Genomic DNA, 23,160 nt, shown 5'->3' with positions numbered 1-23,160 from the left:
ATAATGCAAAGGATTTTCCCAAGGTTGCTGTTGACGCATATCCCAAGGAAGTTATTGGGGTCAAATTTGTCTCCACTTTTGTGGATTGGGGTGATAAGTCCTTGGTTCCAAATATTGGGGAAGATGCCAGAGCTAACGATGATGTTAAAGAGTTTTACTATAGCTAATTGGAATTTTTGTCTATATATTTGATAATTTCATTGATGATACCATCAACACCACAGGTATTTTTGGGTTAGAGGGTTTTTATTTTGTCCTGTAGTTCATTCAATGTAATTGGAGAATCCAGTGGGTTCTGGTAGTCTTTAATAGTTGATTCTAAGATTTGTATTTGATCATGTAAATGTTTTTGCTGTTTGTTCTTTGTTATAGAGCCAAAAAGATTGGAGAAGTGGTTTACCCATACATCTCCATTTTTGATAGATCATTCTTCGTGTTGTTTGTTTAGTGTTTTCCAATTTTCCCAGAAGTGTTTAGTCTATGGATTCTTCAACTACATTGAGCTGATTTCTGACGTGCTGTTCCTTCTTTTTCCGTAGTGTGTTTCTGTATTGTCTCCCTCTCATCTCTCTCTCTCTCCATTTTCATCACAAATACATTTTTCAGATAGAGAGAGGGTAGTCTACTGCAGAGTTGACAGAAAGCCATCTCTGTGTGTTTGAAGTGTTGGTAAAACGCTGCCTGGAGGTTTATAACAAATTGGCTTTATGGATTATTGCCGTTTATGGTGGTGGCTCAAAGGCTGTGTGTGTGTATGTGTGTCTGTATGTTTGCGTGCATGCATGTGTGTGTGTGCGTGTGAATTTCCACTTTCGCTTGTGTGTGTGTGCATGCAACAGTGCGTGTGCATGATCCCCTGCCTTTTTCAAATGAAATAAAAGACTCTTCCGCTGCGTCGGCCAGACAATCACTGTTATCTTATCTTCAATCACGTTGTTATCAGGCTGCTGTTCTTTATGCCTCCGATAGAGAAGAAGAATGGGCCCTCAATCCCCCTGTCGCTTTCCAGAGGCTACGCCACATCAGACACTATCTTTCCAGAGGCTACGCCACATCAGACACTGTCTTTCCAGAGGCTACGCCACATCAGACACTGTCTTTCCAGAGGCTACGCCACATCAGACACTGTCTTTCCAGAGGCTACGCCACATCAGACACTGTCTTTCCAGAGGCTACGCCACATCAGACACTGTTTTGTGTATATGTTTGTGGGTGATAGAAATGCTGAAATGACAGAGTGACAGATTATTCATTTAGCAAGGTTGCAAGCTGTTCTATAAACCAGACGCAGATTTACTTATATTATGGTTCACTCTGAGTGTGGAGTTTGCTGATCAGAAACGATACTGACAAGTTGCCAAACAAATCATACAACAAATTGTTCTTTTTTTTGTTCAGGGAAGGAATTCTGCTTGTGAAGGGCAACAGAAATCCATTTCAATTTAATCTGCGACTTGATCTTTTTTCAGCATATAAACATAACACAGGAAGATGCCAGCAGAGGAGCCAAATCATATAACTCCCTTCTCTCTCCTTGTCCGCATCGCCCCCTACAGACCAGGTGAGGAACAGCTACCAACTGTGTAACAACGGCACCCTGCGGGTGATGTATGCCAATGGGATGGGTATCAGCTTCCACACTGAGCCCCACATCCTGGCCGGGTCGGTCAGTCCTACAATCGGCCGTAGGAACATCACACTACCCACTGACAACGGACTCAACTCCATCGAGTGGCGGCTCCGCAAGGAACAGACCAAGGGGAAGGTCACTGTTTTTGGCAGGAAGCTGAGGGTGAGCTGAGATAACCTCACTTCCTTTCTGTGTGTAATTTAGTCATTAGAGATGACATCACTTACTCAGTCTACAGAGATTATATCACTGACTGTGTAAAGATGACGTCACTTACTGTGTGTAGAGATGACATCACTGACTCTGCCTACAGAGATGACATCACTGACTATGTGTAAAGATGACATCACTCACTCTGCCTACAGAGATGACATCACTTACTCTGTGTAGAGGTGACATCACTGACTCTGTGTAGAGATGACATCACTGACTCTGTGTAGAGATGACATCACTGACTGTGTAGAGATGACATCACTGACTGTGTAGAGATGACATCACTGTCTCTGCCTACAGAGATGACATCACTGACTCTGCCTACAGAGATGACATCACTCTATCTTCTTCCAGGCACATGGTCGTAACCTCCTCTCCATCGACTTCGACCGCAACACTCGGACGGAGAAGATCTATGACGACCACCGCAAGTTCACGCTCCGCATCATGTACGACGCGCAGGGCCGGCCCGCCATGTGGTTGCCTAGCAGCAGCCTGGCAGTGGTGAACGTGTCGTACTCGACCACGGGTCAGCTGGTGGGGCTGCAGAGGGGCAGTATGAGCGAGAGGACAGAGTTTGACCCTCAGGGACGTATTCTGTCACGGTCGTTCATAGACGGCAAGGTGTGGAGCTATAGTTACCTGGATAAGGTGAGGACATATTACTGTCTGGTACTGCTACTATTACTGGTACTGGTACTGCTAATGGTAGTGGTACTGCTACTGGTACTGCTAATGGTACTGCTAATGTTACTGATACTGCTACTGGTACTGCTACTATTACTGGTACTGGTACTGCTACTATTACTGGTACTGGTACTGCTACTATTACTGGTACTGGTACTATTACTGGTACTGGTACTGGTACTATTACTGGTACTGGTACTGCTACTATTACTGGTACTGCTACTATTACAGGTACTGGTACTATTACTGGTACTGTTACTATTACTAGTACTGCTAATGGTACTCTACTGCTACTGTTACTGCTACTGTTACTGGTACTGCTACTGCTACTGTTACTGCTACTGTTATTGGTACTGTTACTGCTACTGTTACTGGTACTGGTACTGCTACTGCTACTGTTATTGGTACTGCTACTGCTACTGTTACTGGTACTGGTACTGCTACTGTTACTGGTACTGGTACTGCTACTGTTATTGGTACTTGTACTGTTGATCTTATCTGTGTGGAGCTATAGCTACCTAGATAAAGTGAAGCACCTGTGAGACATTACTTACTGTACAGGCAGCAGGAATAGCAATGACAAGCTGATTGAGAGAAGTGAAAAGTGCATAAAATGATGCTAGTGATGATGACTTATGTTTCCTCTCCACTTCTCTCCCTCCTTCTCTCTCTCCAGTCCATGGTCCTTCTCCTGCAGAGCCAGAGACAGTACATATTTGAGTTTGACACCTCGGGGCGCATAACAGCCGTCACCATGCCTAGTGTAGCCCGCCACACCATGTTCACCCACGTCTCTATCGGTTACATCCGCAACACCTACAACCCTCCAGAGAGCAACGCCTCCATCATCCACGACTTCAGCGAAGACGGCCGCCCCAAGGCCACCCACTACCTCGGCACCGGCCGACGTGTCCTCTACAAGTACGGCAAGCTGGCCAAGCTAGCTGAAATCCTCTACGACAGCACCACGGTGACGTTTGGTTATGACGAGACGGCTGGGGTTCTGAAGATGGTGAACTTACAGAGCGGCGGGTTCTCCTGTACGATACGTTACCGTAAGATGGGTCCGCTGATCGACAAGCAGATCTACCGGTTCAGTGAGGAGGGGATGGTGAATGCTAGGTTTGATTACACGTACCACGACAACAGCTTCCGTATCGCTAGTATGAAGCCAGTCATCAGTGAGACTCCTCTGCCTGTGGACCTCTACCGCTATGACGAGATCTCTGGAAAGGTGGGTAGATGACTACACTACTAACCCTAACCCTAGCTCCACCCACAACCCTAACCCTAGCCTCAACCCTAACCCTAACTTCAGACCGGTCGGATGTACAACAGGTCAGAAAGTTGCAATAGGCCCATGCAACCCAAGGTTTGATACCAGCATAAACAGATGCACCCTTAACCTCTTGGGGCTAGGTGGGACGCTAGCGTGCCACCCGTGGTGCACTCCATCAACAGCAGGTGCATTTCAAGAGCGGCAAATTTGAATCCAAATAAATGTCAAAATTCAAATTTTTCAAAAATACAACTATGTTACACCATTTGAAAGATAAACATCTCCTTAATCTAACCACGTTTTACGATTTCAAAAAGGTTTTACGGCGAAAGCATAAATTTAGAGTATGTTAGGACAGTACATTTACAAGAGTTGTGTGTAATGTTTTGTCAAGTCAAAGACAGGGTCACCAAAACCATAAAACCAGCTAAAATGATGCACTAACCTTTTACAATCTCCATCAGATGACACTCCTAGGACATTATGTTAGACAATGCATGCATTTTTAGTTCTATCAAGTTCATTTTTATATCCAAAAACAGCGTTTTACTATGGCATTGATGTTGAGGAAATCGTTTCCCTCCAATAACCGGCAGTCAAGTCAGCGTCAGAAATTAAATAATTAAAATTAGAAAACATTGTTAAAATATTATATTGTCATTTAAAGAATTATAGATTTACATCTCTTGAACGCAATCAACTTGCCAGATTTAAAAATAACCTTACTGGGAAATCACACTTTGCAATAATCTGAGCACTGCGCCCAGAAAAATACGCGTTGCGATACAGACTAGACGTCATGTTGGGGAGATCTAAAATCGAAAATACTATGTAAATAATCCATTACCTTTGATTCTCTTCATCAGATGTCACTTCCAGGTATCACAGGTCCATAACGAATGTAGTTTTGTTCAAAAAAGCTCATCATTTATGTCCAAAAATCTCCGTCTCGTTAGCACATGATGTAAGCCAGCCGGACTTCTCGTCATGAACGAGGGGAAAAAATATATTTCCGTTCGTTCAAACATGTCAAACGTTGTATAGCATAAATCATTAGGGCCTTTTTTAACCAGAACATGAATAATATTCAAGGTGGACGAATGCATACTCTTTTATAACGTATTGGAACGAGGGTACCCAACATGAAGTAGCGCGCCAGGTGTCTAATGGGACATCACCGTTCCATGGCTCTTGTTCGGTCAGATCTCCCTCCAGAAGACTCAAAACACTTTGTAAAGGCTGGTGACATCTAGTGGAAGCAATAGGAAGTGCCAAAATATTCCTAAACCCCTGTGTTTTTCAATGGGATAGGTTTAAAGTCAATACAACACATCAGGTATCCACTTCCTGTCAGAAAATGTCTCAGGGTTTTGCCTGCCAAATGAGTTCTGTTATACTCACAGACACCATTCAAACAGTTTTGGAAACTTTAGAGTGTTTTCTATCCATATATAATAAGTATATGCATATTCTAGTTACTGGGTAGGATTAGTAACCAGATTAAATCGGGTACATTTTTTTTATCCAGACGTGCAAATGCTGCCCCCTAGACCCAACAGGTTAAACCTAACCTTCAACCCTAACCCTAACTTCAACCCTAGCCTCAACCCTAACCCTAAACCTAGCATCAGGTCCATATCTTGGTTTAACCCTAACCCTAGCTTCAACTCTAACCCTAACTTCAACCACAGCCCTTACCCTAACCCTGTCCACATCCCAGTTTAACTCTAACCTTAAGCCTCAAGATTAACCCTAGCTTAATGTCCACACCCCAGTTTAACCCTAACCTTAACCTCAACCCTAACCCTAACTCTAGCTTCCTTTCCACGTCACAGTTTATTCCTAGCTCTAGCCTCAATCTTAACCCTAACTCCAGCCACAACCCAAACCCTAACACTAGCTCCAGCATCAACCCTAACACTAGCTCCAGCATCAACCCTAACACTAGCTCCAGCCACAACCCTAACACTAGCTCCAGCTCCAGCCACAACCCTAACACTAGCTCCAGCTCCAGCCACAACCCTAACACTAGCTCGAGTTCCAGCCACAACCCTAACACTAGCTCCAGCCATAACCCTAACACTAGCTCCAGTCTCAAACCTAGCTCCAGCTCCAGCCATAACCCTAACACTAGCTCCAGCTCCAGCATCAACCCTAACACTAGCTCCAGCTCCAGCCACAACCCTAACACTAGCTCCAGCCACAACCCTAACACTAGCTCCAGCCATAACCCTAACACTAGCTCCAGTCTCAAACCTAGCTCCAGCTCCAGCCATAACCCTAACACTAGCTCCAGCATCAACCCTAACACTATCTCCAGCTCCAGCATCAACCCTAACACTAGCTCCAGCCATAACCCTAACACTAGCTCCAGCTCCAGCATCAACCCTAACACTAGCTCCAGCCATAACCCTAACACTAGCTCCAGCCATAACCCTAACACTAGCTCCAGCTTCAAACCTAGCTCCAGCTCCAGCATCAACCCTAACACTAGCTCCAGCATCAACTCTAACACTAGCTCCAGCTCCAGCCACAACCCTAACACTAGCTCCAGCCACAACCCTAACACTAGCTCCAGCTCCAGCATCAACCCTAACACTAGCTCCAGCTCCAGCTCCAGCCACAACCCTAACACTAGCTCCAGCTCCAGCCACAACCCTAACACTAGCTCCAGCATCAACCCTAACACTAGCTCCAGCATCAAGCCTAACAATAGCTCCAGCCACAACCCTAACACTAGCTCCAGCCACAACCCTAACACTAGCTCCAGCATCAACCCTAACACTAGCTCCAGCATCCACCCTAACACTAGCTCCAGCCACAACCCTAACACTAGCTCCAGCTCCAGCCACAACCCTAACACTAGCTCCAGCTCCAGCCACAACCCTAACACTAGCTCCAGCTCCAGCCACAACCCTAACACTAGCTCCAGTCTCAAACCTAGCTCCAGCTCCAGCCATAACCCTAACACTAGCTCCAGCTCCAGCCACAACCCTAACACTAGCTCCAGCTCCAGCCACAACCCTAACACTAACTCCAGCCACAACCCTAACACTAGCTCCAGCCATAACCCTAACACTAGCTCCAGCTCCAGCATCAACCCTAACACTAGCTCCAGCTCCAGCATCAACCCTAACACTAGCTCCAGCATCAACCCTAACACTAGCTCCAGCCTCAAGCCTAACACTAGCTCCAGCATCAACCCTAACACTAGCTCCAGCTCCAGCCATAACCCTAACACTAGCTCCAGCATCAACCCTAAAACTAGCTCCAGCTCCAGCCACAACCCTAACACTAGCTCCAGCCACAACCCTAACACTAGCTCCAGCATCAACACTAACACTAGCTCCAGCTCCAGCCACAACCCTAACACTAGCTCCAGCCACAACCCTAACAATAGCTCCAGCCACAACCCTAACACTAGCTCCAGCCTCAAGCCTAACACTAGCTCCAGCTCCAGCCATAACCCTAACACTAGCTCCAGCTCCAGCCACAACCCTAACACTAGCTCCAGCCACAACCCTAACACTAGCTCCAGCCACAACCCTAACACTAGCTCCAGCCACAACCCTAACACTAGCTCCAGCCACAACCCTAACGCTAGCTCCAGCCTCAAACCTAGCTCCAGCTCCAGCCAGAACCCTAACACTAGCTCCAGCCACAACCCTAACACTAGCTCCAGCCACAACCCTAACACTAGCTCCAGCTCCAGCCACAATCCTAACACTAGCTCCAGCCACAACCCTAACACTAGCTCCAGCCACAACCCTAACACTAGCTCCAGCCACAACCCTAACACTAGCTCCAGCCTCAAATCCTAGCTCCAGCCACAACCCTAACACTAGCTCCAGCCATAACCCTAACACTAGCTCCAGCCATAACCCTAACACTAGCTCCAGCCACAACCCTAACACTAACTCCAGCCACAACCCTAACACTAGCTCCAGCCACAACCCTAACACTAGCTCCAGCCATAACCCTAACACTAGCTCCAGCCATAACCCTAACACTAGCTCCAGCCACAACCCTAACACTAACTCCAGCCACAACCCTAACCCTAACACTAGCTCCAGCTCCAGCCACAACCCTAACACTAGCTCCAGCCTCAAACCTAGCTCCAGCTCCAGCCACAACCCTAACACCAGCTCCAGCCACAACCCTAACACTAGCTCCAGCCACAACCCTAACACTAGCTCCAGCTACAACCCTAACACTAGCTCCAGCCTCAACCCTAACACTTAGCTCCAGCCACAACCCTAACACTAGCTCCAGTCTCAAACCTAGCTCCAGCTCCAGCCAGAACCCTAACACTAGCTCCAGCTCCAGCCACAACCCTAACACTAGCTCCAGCTCCAGCCACAACCCTAACACTAGCTCCAGCCACAACCCTAACACTAGCTCCAGCCACAACCCTAACACTAGCTCCAGCCACAACCCTAACACTAGCTCCAGCCTCAAACCTAGCTCCAGCTCCAGCCACAACCCTAACACTAGCTCCAGCCACAACCCTAACACTAGCTCCAGCCACAACCCTAACACTAGCTCCAGCCTCAAATCCTAGCTCCAGCCACATCCCTAACACTAGCTCCAGCCATAACCCTAACACTAGCTCCAGCTCCAGCCACAACCCTAACACTAGCTCCAGCTCCAGCTCCAGCCACAACCCTAACACTAGCTCCAGCTCCAGCCACAACACTAGCTCCAGCCACAACCCTAACACTAGCTCCAGCTCCAGCCACAACCCTAACACTAGCTCCAGCTCCAGCCACAACCCTAACACTAGCTCCAGCCACAACCCTAACACTAGCTCCAGCATCAACCCTAACACTAGCTCCAGCTCCAGCTCCAGCCACAACCCTAACACTAGCTCCAGCTCCAGCCACAACACTAGCTCCAGCCACAACCCTAACACTAGCTCCAGCTCCAGCCACAACCCTAACACTAGCTCCAGCTCCAGCCACAACCCTAACACTAGCTCCAGCCACAACCCTAACACTAGCTCCAGCATCAACCCTAACACTAGCTCCAGCCACAACCCTAACACTAGCTCCAGCCACAACCCTAACACTAGCTCCAGCCTCAAGCCTAACACTAGCTCCAGCTCCAGCCAAAACCTAACACTAGCTCCAACTCCAGCCTCAACCCTAACACTAGCTCCCCAGCCTCAAGCCTAGCTCCAGCTCCAGCCTCAACACTAGCTCCAGCTTCAATCTCAACCCTAACACTTGCTCCAGCCTCAAACCTTTTTTTGTGGTGCTCCCGAGTGGCGCAGCGGTCTAAGGCACTGCATCTCAGTGCTAGAGGCATCACTACAGACCCTGGTTTGATTCCAGTCTATATCACAACCGGCTGTGATTGGGAGTCCCATAGGGCAGCGCACAATTGGCCCAGTGTCGTCCGGGTTAAGGTTTGGCCAGGGTAGGCCGTCATTGTAAGTAAGAATTTGTTCTTTACTGACTTGCCTAGTTAAATAAAGGTGAAATAAAAATTTAATAAAAACCCCAACCCTAGCTTCAACCTCAACCCTAATTCAAACTCAACCCTAACCCTAACAACCAAACCCCTTGCAGGATGTCAGTTACAGTTGATAGATTGAGCATAAATCACCTATACTGGATTAAAGTGGGACCTAGACCCTCTGTACAATATTTTACTTAACTCTTAACTCTTATCTTGGCTACAGGTGGAACACTTTGGGAAGTTTGGTGTGATCTACTATGACATCAACCAGATCATAACCACGGCTGTGATGACCCTCAGCAAGCACTTTGACACCCACGGGCGCATCAAGGAGGTGCAGTACGAGATCTTCAGGTCTCTGATGTACTGGATGACAGTGCAGTACGACAGTATGGGACGCGTGGTGAAGAGAGAGCTGAAGATAGGACCGTACGCCAACACAACACAGTACCGCTATGAGTATGACGGGGACGGACAGCTCAGCGGGGTGAAGGTAGGAGATTTGACGTTACCAGTGAGATACTAGTCCTGCAGTAGTTGAGCACCAAATCACAATCCTAGAAGATTACTACAGAAACTTTAGCCTTGATTAAATGCTGTTGTTCTTTGCAAATACACACAGTATGGTATTCCTTTTCACTTTACACTTCACTTTTTGATTTTCCTATGTTGACTTACCTGACTTAAGCCCTTGGCTTCTATAAGGAGCATGGGCCATTGATTCTGCTACGCACCTGTGTTATTAAAGAGTTGACTTATTAAAGAGTTGACTTCAGGTGTGTTTTTAAAGAGTTATTTTCATTGTCTATGCCTCCAGGTGAATGACTGGTCCACGTGGCGCTACAGCTACGACCTGAACGGTAACCTGCACCTCCTCAACCCCGGGAACAGCGCCCGCCTCACGCCGCTCCGCTACGATCTCCGAGACCGCATCACGCGCCTGGGCGACGTGCAATACCATCTGGATGAGGATGGCTTCCTGAGCCAGCGAGGCTCGGATGTCTTTGACTACAACTCCAAGGGCCAGCTCCTCAGAGCATATAGCAAGCTACCGGGAGGCTGGAATGTCCAGTACCATTATGACGGACTGGGAAGGAGAGTGTCCACTCGGACCAGTCTGGGACAACACCTCCAGTTCTTTTACGCTGATCTGAACCACCCGGCTAGAGTCACACATATATTTAACCACTCCAGCTCAGATATCGCTTCACTGTACTATGACTTGCAGGTAGGCTACCAAATTGTTAGGGAAAAGTGTGTTCATCTACAGGCTACATGTGATAAATACTGTTCATCGTGATTGTGTTATAATTTTGTTATTGTTGTGATATAATCATGTTTTTGTGATGCTATCGTTACGTTATGGTGACGTGACTGTCTGTGAGTTATGGTGATGTGACCAGGGCTTAATTTGTCAATCGTGAGGTGCCGGAACAAAAAGTGAGCATTAGAGAGGGGTGACCTGGGGAGTTCTGAGGTACCAGAACACATGAGAAAAAAATCACTTCATAATAAAGCATTGCATGCATATCATCACATTTGCGTAGTGGCATAGAGCAGTAGAGTAGGCACTTACAGAACTTGCACACATGGGAAACATTTTTAGTAGCTTACAGTCCAGAAAAATGTTGGCCTTTTATAAACGCATTTCATGCAATTCTACTTAATTTTAGATGACTGGAGACTGTAGCAGAATCTTTTTTAATACCACACAAATTAGAAAAATGGCAGGCTACTTTGACACCGACAAAAACGACCTTGTCTTGAATTGGCTTTTGGTAGCCAAAAACGACCTTGTCTTGAATAGGCTTTTGGTAGCCTACAGCACAGTCTTTTCAGCAGGAGCCCTAACACTAGCTTTGCTTCCCAACCTGTTTTCCCTCGATTGTATTTGAAATATTGCGAAAGGCTTGCTTTGTCTGCGTGGTATTTTTTCACTGACAGATTTGTATTTCAATTTATCAGGGATGTTGCAGTTCCTCATTCTAGTGTGGCAGACCAGAGGGTTTGATCAAGACGTTAGCCCTGTCGAGGAGGGGGCGGTCGTCAGTGCGATGTACGTCTCCCTTCTCGATAGGGTATCCGCTTTCCCATGCTTCGCCTCTGACCTGTGCACAACAGAAAAAGAGAAGCGAGGAAGTGACAAGAACCACCTTGTGACTCGATCGTTTGTGTCCTTTCCCGTGGCCATCTAGACCAGGGGAGAATGGTCTGTGACCATGATGAAGTGGGTGCCCAACAGGTAATACTTAAGAGTGTCTAGCCCTGTGCTCCCATATCGCAGTCTGCACCAGCATCGGTACCTGGAAATTGGGAGTCATGAGAATCGCATGGGAGCACAGGACTTCCTTCAGTTGCATAAATGCCACTTCGGGCTCATCCGACCACTTCACTGTTTCCGGGAGGCGGGCCCTGGTCAGATCAGTAAGGGGGAGGCTATAGCCGCAAAGTTGGGGATAAACCGGCTATCGTATCCCACCAACCCCAGGAAGGACTTTACCTGTGCCTTGGTGCAAACCGCCTAGACCTTCCTCTCCTGGGGCTTGACGTTCCCCCGTACGATCAAATACCCCAGGTATTCCACCTCCTCGAACCCCAGCTTGCATTTCTTAGATTCGCTGTCAACCTGGCTTCCCTGAGCGCGTCCAGTACAGCCTGGAGGTGATCTTCCCAACCTTGGCTGTGGATGATGATGTCATCCAAATAGGCCGCTGTGTACTGTTGGTGGGGTCGGATGACTTGGTCCATCAGGCGCTGGAACGTGGGCGGGGCTCCATGGAGACCAAACAGGAGGACCCGGTATTGGTATAAGCCGTCCTGTGTCGAATGCCGTCTTCTCCCGGGAGGAGGCTGCCAAGGGTACCTGCCAATATCCCTTGGTCAGGTCCAGGGTGCTGATGAACCGGGCCTTTCCCAATCGGTCGATGAGCTCATCCAACCTCGGCATGGGGTAGGCGTTGAACAAACTGATGTCGTTCACCCCCCGGAAGTCATTGCAGAAACGCAGACTACTGTCCAGTTTGGGCACCAACACGATGGGGCTGCACCATGCGCAGCGGGACTCCTCGATGACTCCCCGCCTCCGCATAGCCTCCACCTCCTGCTTCACAGCCTTTCTTCGGGCCTCGGGGATCCGGTATGGCCTCTTTCATACCATTTCTCCGGCCTGGGTGCGGATGTATTGTTCAATGAGGGTCGTTCGGCCCGACTTCTCGGAAAACACGGCGGTGTTCTGATCGAAGAGCTCCTGGAGCGCTTGCTTCTGAGCCGGTCTAAGGTCCTCATTGCTCGGGACCAGTCGACGTTCCGGGTTTTGACCACAACGCGGCCAAGGCTGTCCTCACAGTCCACCTTTTCTATAGGTTCATGTGGTAAATCTGTTGGGGTTTCCGTCTCCCCGGCTGCCGTACGCAGTCATTTATGGGTCCCAGCTTCTCTGTCATCGTACGTGCCATGTTCACAGGAAGTTACTTTCTGTGGTGGAGATTAAAACTAGCACCTTGTTACCCACATGGAACTCTTGGGGTTGGGTACCCCAAATGTAGACCTTGGCTTGGGTGCACTGGGCCTTCTCTATATGTTCCCTTACCACTGGCTATATGTCTGTCATACACTCCCTCATCGACTCCACGTGTTCCACCACGCTGCGTAAGGGGGTCGGCTGGGCTTCCCACACCTCCTTGGCGAGATCCAGTAGGTCGTGTGGTCTCCTCCCATAGAGGAGTTCAAAAGGGGAAAACCCAGTGGAGGCCTGTGGCACTTCTTGGATTGAGAACATTAGGTGGGGTAGTAGCTGGTCCCAGTTCTTCCCGTCCCGCTCGATGACCTTCCACAGCATTTGTTTGATCGTCTTATTGAACCTTTCGATGAGCCCATCCCTCTGCGGGTGAAAGACGGATGTCCGGATCTGCTTTGTCTGTAGGAGAGCACACAAATCTTTCATTAGACGGGACATGAACTTGGTACCTTGGTCGGTCAGGATCTCGTTTGGGATGCCCACCCGGATGAAGAGGTGGAAAAACTCGCGGGCGATTCCCTTGGAGACTGCTGCCTTAACCTCTCTTGGGCAGGTGACACACTATTCAACAGCCAGTGAAAAATCAGAGCGCCAAATTCAAAACAAGAAAATGTCATAATTCAAAGTTCTCAAACATACAACTATTTGCCACCATTTTAAAGGTACACTTCTCCTTAATGTAACCACATTGTCCGATTTCAAAAAGGCTTTACGGCGAAAGCATAAAGTTAGATTATGTTAGGACAGGTACAACACAAGAAAAACCACACAGCCATTTTCCAAGCAGTAGAGGGGTCACAAATACCAGAAATTCAGCTAAAATTAAGCACTAACCTTTGACGATCTTCATCAGATGACACTCCTAGGACTCAATGTTAGACAATACATGTATGTTTTGTTCGATAAAGTTCATATTTATATCCAAAAACAGCATTTTACATTGGCGCATGATGTTCAGAAAATATTTTGCCTCCAATACTGCCGGTGAATCAGCACAACAATTTACAAAAATACTCATCATAAACGCTGATAAAATATTAAACTGTTATTCAAAGAATTATAGATAACCATCTCCTTTATGCAACCGCTGTGACAGATTTCAAAAAAGCTTTACGGGGAAAGCAAACTTTGCAATAATCTGAGTACAGCACTCAGAAACATACACCAGGCAATAAAGATACCCGCCATTTTGGAGTCATCTAAAATCATAAATAGCATTATAAATATTCACTTACCTTTGATGATCTTCATCAGAAGGCACTTCCAGAAATCCCAGGTCCACAATAAATGTTGTTTTGTTCGATAAAGTCCATAATTTATGTCCAAATACCTCCTTGTTGTTTGCGCGTTCAGTAAGCTACTCCAAATGTAGGAAGCGCGCCCAAATTTCACGACTAAAAGTAAAAAAAGTTATATTTACGTTCGTAGAAACATGTCAAACATTGTATAGCATCAATCTTTAGGGCCTTTTTAACATAAAACTTCAATAATATTCCAACCGGACGATTCCAATGTCTTGAAAAACGTTTTGGAACACCTCATCACGTGAACACGCGCCACAAAACTCATGTCATTTTCTGAGTCACCAACTTCCCGGCCTTCTTGTTCGCTCTCTGTTCACTGAAAAAGCCTGAAACTAGGTTCTAAAGACTGTTGACTTCTAGTTGAAGCCTTCGGAAGTGCAAAATGAACCCTAAGTCACTGTGTGTTAGATAGGCAATGACTTGAAAAGACTACAAGGACCAGATTTCCCACTTTCTGGTTGGATTTTTCTCAGGTTTTTGCCTGCCATATGAGTTCTGTTATACTCACAGACATCATTCAAACAGTTTTAGAAACTTCAGAGTGTTTTCTATCCAAATCTACTAATAATATGCATATTCTAGTTCCTGGGCCCAAGTAGTAGGCCGTTTAATTTGGGTACGTTTTTCATCCGGCCATGAAAATACTGCCCCTACCCAAGAGAGGTTAAGGGAAATGGCTTCAGGATATCGGGTGGCATAATCTAGTATACCATGATATACTGGGACGTTTTTACCAGGGGGCCCACTATGTCCATGTTGATGCGTTCAAACAGCACTCCAATGATCAGTAGGGGAACCAGCAGGTTCTGGAAGTGTGCTTTTGGGGCGGTGATTTGACACTCCGGGCAGCTGCGGCAATTGACTTCCATGGCCTACCTCATCCTGGAACAGCGGAACCGGGCGGTGATCCTTTCCCAGGTCTTCTCCATTCCCAGGTGCGCCCCAACAACTGGGTGTGGGCCAGCTGAATAATGGTTCCGACGTACCGACGGGGCAGCAACAGCACCTCTCAGACTTCCCCCTTTTCGTGCGACACCTGATACAACAGATTATTTTTTATTTGGAAATGGGGGTATCGCCAGTCACTCACCCCCGGAAGAAGCTGGCCATCCACTGCTATCACTTTCCACTAAACGGTCCCACTGAGCAGTCCCAAACTGTCCCCTCAGAGGGCTCAGGGCAGTTGTCTTGCCGGGTCCCTCGAAATCGAGGAGGGGGAGTATAGGGGTCCTCCGGTTGTTCACCAGGTGTGGATGGTTCTGGCGCCCCCTCGGACCCCGACTCTGGGTCTGTCGACACGCGGTTGGCAACCGCATGCTTCCGGGCCGCGCAGGCGATGGTCCACCTCTGCTCTCGTCGGTCGCCAGCTCTTACTTTTTTCCCCAGCTCGTGCCTCCACAATGCTGAGAACATCGGACAATCTCATCCCACGAGGAGGGGTACCGACAACTCAGGTACGGCACCCACCACCATCTGGCAGCTCCCTTGTGGCGTCACGATGGTGGCCTGCCCAGTCGAATACCTCTTGGTTTCACCGTGGACACAGGAGACGGACATCTCCTCACCACGGTCAGTCGGATGGGCCAGCAGGCATGCTTGTACGAGCGTTACCACACTCCCGGAATCCAACAGAGCCTGGGTGTCACGACTGTCGACTTTCACGGGGACCATGGGTGCTGGTGGTTCGCTGTGGGTCCAACAGGAGGTGAAGTAGTTTACTGCATTGCCCGACTCATCTCCGGGGCCTCGACTCCTCTCGACTCGGGCAATTTCATGCAAGGTGTCCCCTGGCGCTACACTCAAAACACCTCCTTTAGTCTTCTCCCCTGGCTGTCTCTCCGTAGGTCTGCAGTCCTTTAGCCCGGCTGACTGTTGGATTGTACGGTGGTGGGGTCGTCCTTCCATGTCCTCCGACAGCTCCCGGACTTGGCCTGCATCCCCTTCAGCAGGGCCTCGGTATTCTGGTGCGGCTCCCAAGAGATCCTCCAAGGTCTGGGGTGTGTGTAGGCTCGCTGCCCTCTTCATGTCGCGAGGTAGTGCCTGTAAGAAGTGATCCATGACCAATTTATGTCGATAACGGGGAGGGTGGCTACGTCGGTTAGGAGCCATGCCCTGGTGATGCGCAGTAGGTCGCTCATCTGTGCTCGGGAGGAAGATTCATGGACAAGTTGGGCCCGATGGGCTAGGCTGTACCCCGTGGCGGCTGAGTACCTCCCTCTTGAGACAGTCGTAGTTAGCCACCTGTTCGGTGTTTAGGTAATAATACACATTTTGGGTGTCTCCGGACAGGAACGGGGCCAGCAGACTTGCCAACTTTGCCTTGGAAAATCCTTCCCGTAGTGCTATCCGTTTGAACGTGCAGAGGTAGGTCTCGATGTCCTCATCCTCCGTTAGCTTGATTAGAAACGGATTGGGATTCGGTCTGTGTTTCTCCTCACAGCTTCCTGATTTCCTCAAGCATGTAGACATTCTGTAGACACTGTTCTTCCAGCGTTCGTTCCTGAATGTCCTGTGGCGCTTGTTGGGCCCGAACGAACTGAGCTATCAACTCATCAATGCTGATACTACCTAAACGTCAACCCTGGTCTGACCACGTTGTCAGATTTGCCCTCAATCTCCACCACTTGTGGCAGACCAGGGGGTTTGATCAAGATGTTTACACAGATTAGACACAAGTGTGATACCTCAGTTTCAAGGGTGTTTATTTAAAACATTAAAGAAAAAGAAAGAAACCAGTCTCCTCCAAGAGACCTCTTCTGGATTACCGCGTTCTGGGCTCCAGGGAAAGCTGTCTCCTCTGGGGTAGAACACCGAGCCCTTTGGTTCTAGTAGACCGTGAGGACATCTATCCAGTAGATGTAACCTCTTACTACCTCCAACCCTCCCGTGTGCTGCCCTCCTGACAGCTTTATGGGACCTGTACGGCTGGTGATCAATCAGCCCCTTGATTACTCACCAGCCTCAAATCAGCCTGAATTAGTCCTGGCCGGAGGACACGTCGAGACCTGGCACATCCAGCAGAGGGAGCCACAGACGCGTAATGTAGACTCTGTCTGTCACCAGGCCTCGACTAGTCTCCCCCTGGTGGCTTGTCCGCGGTACACCACACTAGCTATGTGAGAGGTACTGGCGCACTTCTCACACAGCCACGGCCACGCGTTGGTCTGAAACATAGGTTACAATGTTGCACAAACCATAAATCCGGGCCGGCCCAAACCAAATCAACTCTTAGAATATTAGGTCCGGGCTTAAAATCAACTGTTTCACATCACGTTTTTTGTGGGGGCAAGAGAATTAATAAAGATGCAACTCAAATAAACTTTGATCACTTTTATTAGAATGTTTACATGCAAAAAGTTTAAATAATTTTTCATGCCAGGAGAGGTACCGGATCCGGCCAAATAGATTCCGGAACAAAACAGTCCAAAATGAAAAGGTGCTGGATCCTGTTCTGGCAGGATCCGACTCAAATTAAGCACTGGACGTAACTGTCTGTGAATTATGGTGACGTAACTGTCTGTGAGTTATGGTGACGTAACTGTCTGTGAGTTATGGTGATGTGACTGCCTGTGAGTTATGGTGACATGACTGTCTGTGAGTTATGATGTAAAACCCGTACTGCTTCCCCTCAGGGCCATCTGTTTGCTATGGAGGTGAGTAGTGGAGAGGAGTATTACATCGCCTCAGACAACACAGGAACACCACTGGCTGTCTTCAGCAGCAATGGACAAATGATCAAACAGGTAATCATGATGACAGTAATAAAAATACTATTAATGATTATTATTTTTGTTGCATGATTGTTAAATATCTCAAGGCCCGTTATCCACATGTTTAGATAAGAAAAGATAAATTGGTACTTGATGTCCAGAGAGGTAAATTTGATTGTTCAAATTAAAAATACAAAAACTGACCAAGTAACCCAACTTTGTCTTTCCTAATTGCCCCAGAGGGGATAAACTTGTAGTGAATTGAAGTGAAAGATGAATTGAAGTGAAACATGCGCCTGTGTTTGCTGTGACCTCCAGGTGCAGTACACAGCGTACGGGGAGGTGTACCTGGACTCCAACCCAGAGTTCCAGCTGGTGGTTGGGTTCCATGGCGGTCTCTATGACACCCTGACCAAGCTGGTCCACTTCACCCAGAGGGACTATGACGTCCTGGCAGGCCGTTGGACCTCGCCAGACTATGCCAGCTGGCCCAAGATCGGCAAGGACCCTGCACCCTTCAACCTGTACATGTTCAAGAACAACAACCCTCTCAGCGATTTGTTGGACATCAAGAACTACGTCACAGGTAGAGCGTCTTTGGATCCTTGAAAGCGCTTTATAAAACACATGCATTATCGTTATTACAGGTAAAGGAGAGAGAGCTGAGTGGGGGCGTTGTGTTATCATTGTCACTGTGTATTGTAGTTCTCTTTATTTGTCATTTAGATTCGAAGATCATCCCAAAAAATACATACAATATTTTACTACACTTAAAATATGTTCCCTAATACTACGCAGATTATTATAGCATTTTCAAACTTCTTAACATTTTCTAATATTTCTATGACTTGCTAGCTAGCATTATTAAAAATATTTTTTTTACTATGTTGTCTTTGCTCCCCAGACGTGAAGAGTTGGCTGGTGATGTTTGGTTTCCAGCTCAGTAACATTATTCCAGGGTTCCCCCGTCACACCCTCTACTTCGTGGAACCTCCCTTCGAGTTGCAGGCCAGCAAGGACTGTGAAAACGGACAGGTGAGAAGGCCTGGGACAGCCAACAGCTCCATTGCACTGATTCTACAGTGACGGAAAAAAGTATTTGATCCCCTGCTGATTTTGTACGTTTGCCCACTGACAAAGAAATTATCAGTCTATAATTTTAATGGTAGGTTTATTTGAACAGTGAGAGACAGAATAACAACGAAAAAATCCTGAAAAACACATGTCAAAAATGTTATAAAATGATTTGCATTTTAATGAGGGAAATAAGTATTTGACCCCTCTGCAAAACATGACTTAGTACTTGGTGGCAAAACCCTTGTTGGCAATCACAGAGGTCAGACGTTTCTTGTAGTTGGCCACCAGGTTTGCACACATCTCAGGAGGGATTTTGTCCCGCTCCTCTTTGCAGATCTTCTCCAAGTCATTAAGGTTTCGAGGCTGACGTTTGGCAACTCGAACCTTCAGCTCCCTCCACAGATTTTCTATGGGATTAAGGTCTGGAGACTGGCTAGGCCACTCCAGGACCTTAATGTGCTTCTTCTTGAACCACTCCTTTGTTGCCTTGGCCGTGTGTTTTGGCTCATTGTCATGCTGGAATACCCATCCACGACCCATTTTCAATGCCCTGGCTGAGGGAAGGAGGTTCTCACCCAAGATTTGACGACGGTACATGGCCCCGTCCATCGTCCCTTTGATGCGGTGAAGTTGTCCTGTCCCCTTAGCAGAAAAACACCCCCAAAGCATAATGTTTCCACCTCCATGTTTGACGGTGGGGATGGTTTTCTTGGGGTCATAGGCAGCATTCCTCCTCCTCCAAACACGGCGAGTTGAGTTGATGCCAAAGAGCTCCATTTTGGTCTCATCTGACCACAACAGTTTCACCAGTTGTCCTCTGAATCATTCAGATGTTCATTGGCAAACTTCAGACGGGCATGATTATGTGCTTTCTTGAGCAGGGGGACCTTGCGGGTGCTGCAGGATTTCAGTCCTTCACGGCGTAGTGTGTTACCAATTGTTCTCTTGGTGACTATGGTCCCAGCTGCCTTGAGATCATTGACAAGATCCTCCCGTGTAGTTCTGGGCTGATTCCTCACCGTTCTCATGATCATTGCAACTCCACGAGGTGAGATCTTGCATGGAGCCCCAGGCCGAGAGAGATTGACAGTTCTTTTGTGTTCTCTTCCATTTGCAAATAATCGCACCAAAAGTTGTCACCTTCTCACCAAGCTGCTTGGCGATGGTCTTGTAGCCCATTCCAGCCTTGTGTAGGTCTACAATCTTGTCCCTGACATCCTTGGAGAGCTCTTTGGTCTTGGCCATGGTGGAGAGTTTGGAATCTGATTGATTGATTGATTCTGTGGACAGGTGTCTTTTATACAGGTAACAAACTGAGATTAGGAGCACTCCCTTTAAGAGTGTGCTCCTAATCTCAGCTCGTTACCTGTATAAAAGACACCTGGGAGCCAGAAATCATTCTGACTGAGAGGGGGTCAAATACTTATTTCCCTCATTAAAATGCAAATCAATTTACAACATTTTTGACATGCGTTTTTCTGGATTTTTTTGTTGTTATTCTGTCTCTCACTGTTCAAATAAATCTACCATTAAAATTATAGACTGATCATTTCTTTGTCAGTGGGCAAACTTACAAAATCAGCAGGGGATCAAATACTTTTTTCCCTCACTGTATGTTAACCAGAATCTGACATTTTCGGCCTGTGAGCTAAATGAGGCCTGCTATTACAGAACAATGGTCCTCTATCTTCCTCTGAGAGCCGGGTGAGACATTGAAGATACTGTGGGATCACTAATATGAACCTTCAATGATTACAGTGAAATCTGGACATTAATAGATGAGAATAACTGTAAACCAGACAGTATAAGTGTATCCTCGTCTGCATTCTTCTGCTTTACCATTGACTTTTTACCCCTCTTCTACCCCTCTCTCTCCTGTAGCTGATAACGGGGGTGCAGCAGGCAGCGGAGCGCCACAACCAGGCCTTCATGGCCCTGGAGGGACGGCTCCTTAACAAGGACCCCCACGACCGCCGCGACAAGCCCGGACACTGGTTCGGCACATCAACACCCATCATCGGCCGGGGAGTGATGCTAGCGCTGAAGGAAGGACATGTGGTGGCGGCAGTTAGCTCCATGGCAACCGACGACAGCCGGAAAGTGTCCTTAGTCCTCAATGGCGCCATCTATCTGGATGGAACGCACTACACGCAGGCCGGACATGACTGTCACTTCTTCGTTAAAGTCGGTTCGGCCGATAGTGATTTACTGGCGCTGGGGCTGACCAACGGACGCAAGGCGCTGGAGAGCGGGATCAACGTGACTGTGAGCGGGAGGTCGCGGCGCGGCGCCACAGTGGAGTTTTCGGTGCCGTCGTTAGCCCTCAGCGTGCGGTATGGGCTAGCACTGGACGTGGTGGATGAGGAGAGGGTGAGGCTGCTGGAACTAGCCCGGCAGAGGGCCCTGGCTGGGGCCTGGCTGAGGGAGCGGCAGAGGGCCAAGGATGGGAAGGAGGGGAGCCGGCTGTGGACGGAGGGAGAGAAGCAGCAGCTGCTGACCGCGGGGAGGGTACAGGGGTATGACGGGTATTATGTTTTACCCGTGGAACAGTACCCAGAACTGGCTGACAGCAGCACCAACATCCAGTTCCTGAGACAGAACGAGATGGGCAAGAGGTAACAGCACTCCTGGACTGGGATGGAGGACTTGCTGACTCTTTCTCTCTCACTGACTCTCCTCCCCTTCTCCTCCTCATCCCTTTCATCTTCTCACCCTAGTTACTAGTTCCTTCCTCTCTTCGCTCCCCCCCCCCCCCACCTTCTCCCCCTTTCCTCTCCAACCCCGCAGAAAATAAACCAACAAATGAGGTTTCTCACTGAACGCTGCAGGGACTTTTGAAAAGAAGAATATACTCAACTTTTTTTGTTGTTACTTTTACTGCCAAGGGCAAAACATCTAACATTTAGACAGAAGTTTATTTAATTTGTTGTTGAAAACAAACTGTGGAGAAAGGCACTCGTGAACCTTGAAAAACAAACTGTTGCTTAATAACTAAGATTCCCGTTTTTAAAAAAGAAATCGATATTTTCACCCATATTTTTGGGGACTTTGAGGGCGTAATGACAGACTCTGAACTGATGGTGGCGCTGTGTTGTGCTGGGTGCTCTGGTAAGGGCCTGCACCTGAAATTAACTTGTAGATCAAAGGGACCAATAGGGAGGCAGAGCCACCACAGGGCCCAGCGAATCACAACACTGATCAGAAGAGATCAGCAACAAGCACCGCAGCGTCACGTAAACGGAGTAAAACTACTAGTCATCAGTCTCAGGCCTCCATTTGTCCACAAAACTGTTCTCAGCTATTGCAGCAACATATCCTAGCAACCAATACTCACACCACTGAGATCCTTTAACTCATAAAGACTTCAAACAAAAGAAAACAAACTTTTTAGACACAAAGTTCGAGGGAGAAAAAAAATATTGTGAAAATGTATCAGAATGTGTCCATATGTGTCAGACTACTACACTACAGTTCAGACTACTATACTACAGTTCAGACTACTATACTACAGTTCAGACTACTACACTACAGTTCAGACTACTATACTACAGTTCAGACTACTATACTACAGTTCAGACTACAACACTACAGTTCAGACTACAATACTACAGTTCAGACTACTATACTACAGTTCAGACTACAACACTACAGTTCAGACTACTATACTACAGTTTAGACTATTACAGTACAGTTCAGACTACTATACTACAATTCAGACTATTACAGTACAGTTCAGACTACAACACTACAGTTCAGACTACTATACTACAGTTCAGACTATTACACTACAGTTCAGACTACTATGCTACAGTTCAGACTACTATACTACAGTTCAGACTACTATACTACAGTTCAGACTACAGTTCAGACTACAACACTAAAGTTCAGACTACTATACTACAGTTCAGACTACTATACTACAGTTCAGACTACTACACTACAGTTCAGACTACTACACTACAGTTCAGACTACAGTTCAGACTACTACACTACAGTTCAGACTACTACACTACAGTTCAGACTACTATACTACAGTTCAGACTACTACACTACAGTTCAGACTACTACACTACAGTTCAGACTACTACACTACAGTTCAGACTACTATACTACAGTTCAGACTACTACACTACAGTTCAGACTACTACACTACAGTTCAGACTACTACACTACAGTTCAGACTACTATACTACAGTTCAGACTACTACACTACAGTTCAGACTACTACACTACAGTTCAGACTACTACACTACAGTTCAGACTACTATACTACAGTTCAGACT

The 23,160-nt window shown here is 47.4% G+C and overlaps 1 protein-coding gene across 1 annotated transcript in view; it reads left to right on the top strand.

The window, feature by feature from the left end:
* The window catches only part of LOC106604330 (teneurin-2), a 276,175-nt gene extending 254,523 nt beyond the window's left edge, over positions 1–21,652 (top strand). Inside the window, 9 exon segments of the mRNA XM_045717935.2 lie at positions 1,557–1,792; positions 2,198–2,494; positions 3,207–3,764; positions 9,493–9,762; positions 10,087–10,497; positions 17,723–17,833; positions 18,119–18,386; positions 18,705–18,835; positions 20,759–21,652. Coding sequence (XP_045573891.2) covers positions 1,557–1,792; positions 2,198–2,494; positions 3,207–3,764; positions 9,493–9,762; positions 10,087–10,497; positions 17,723–17,833; positions 18,119–18,386; positions 18,705–18,835; positions 20,759–21,496 — 3,020 coding nt within the window. The 3' untranslated portion in view covers positions 21,497–21,652.
* Positions 21,653–23,160: the final 1,508 nt, after the last annotated feature.

The sequence above is a fragment of the Salmo salar genome, chromosome 05 (assembly GCF_965601325.2).
Source record: "Salmo salar chromosome 05, fSalSal1, whole genome shotgun sequence".
In the NCBI taxonomy this organism is placed as follows: Eukaryota; Metazoa; Chordata; class Actinopteri; order Salmoniformes; family Salmonidae; genus Salmo; species Salmo salar.
This window is presented reverse-complemented; position numbering and strand designations above follow the sequence as displayed.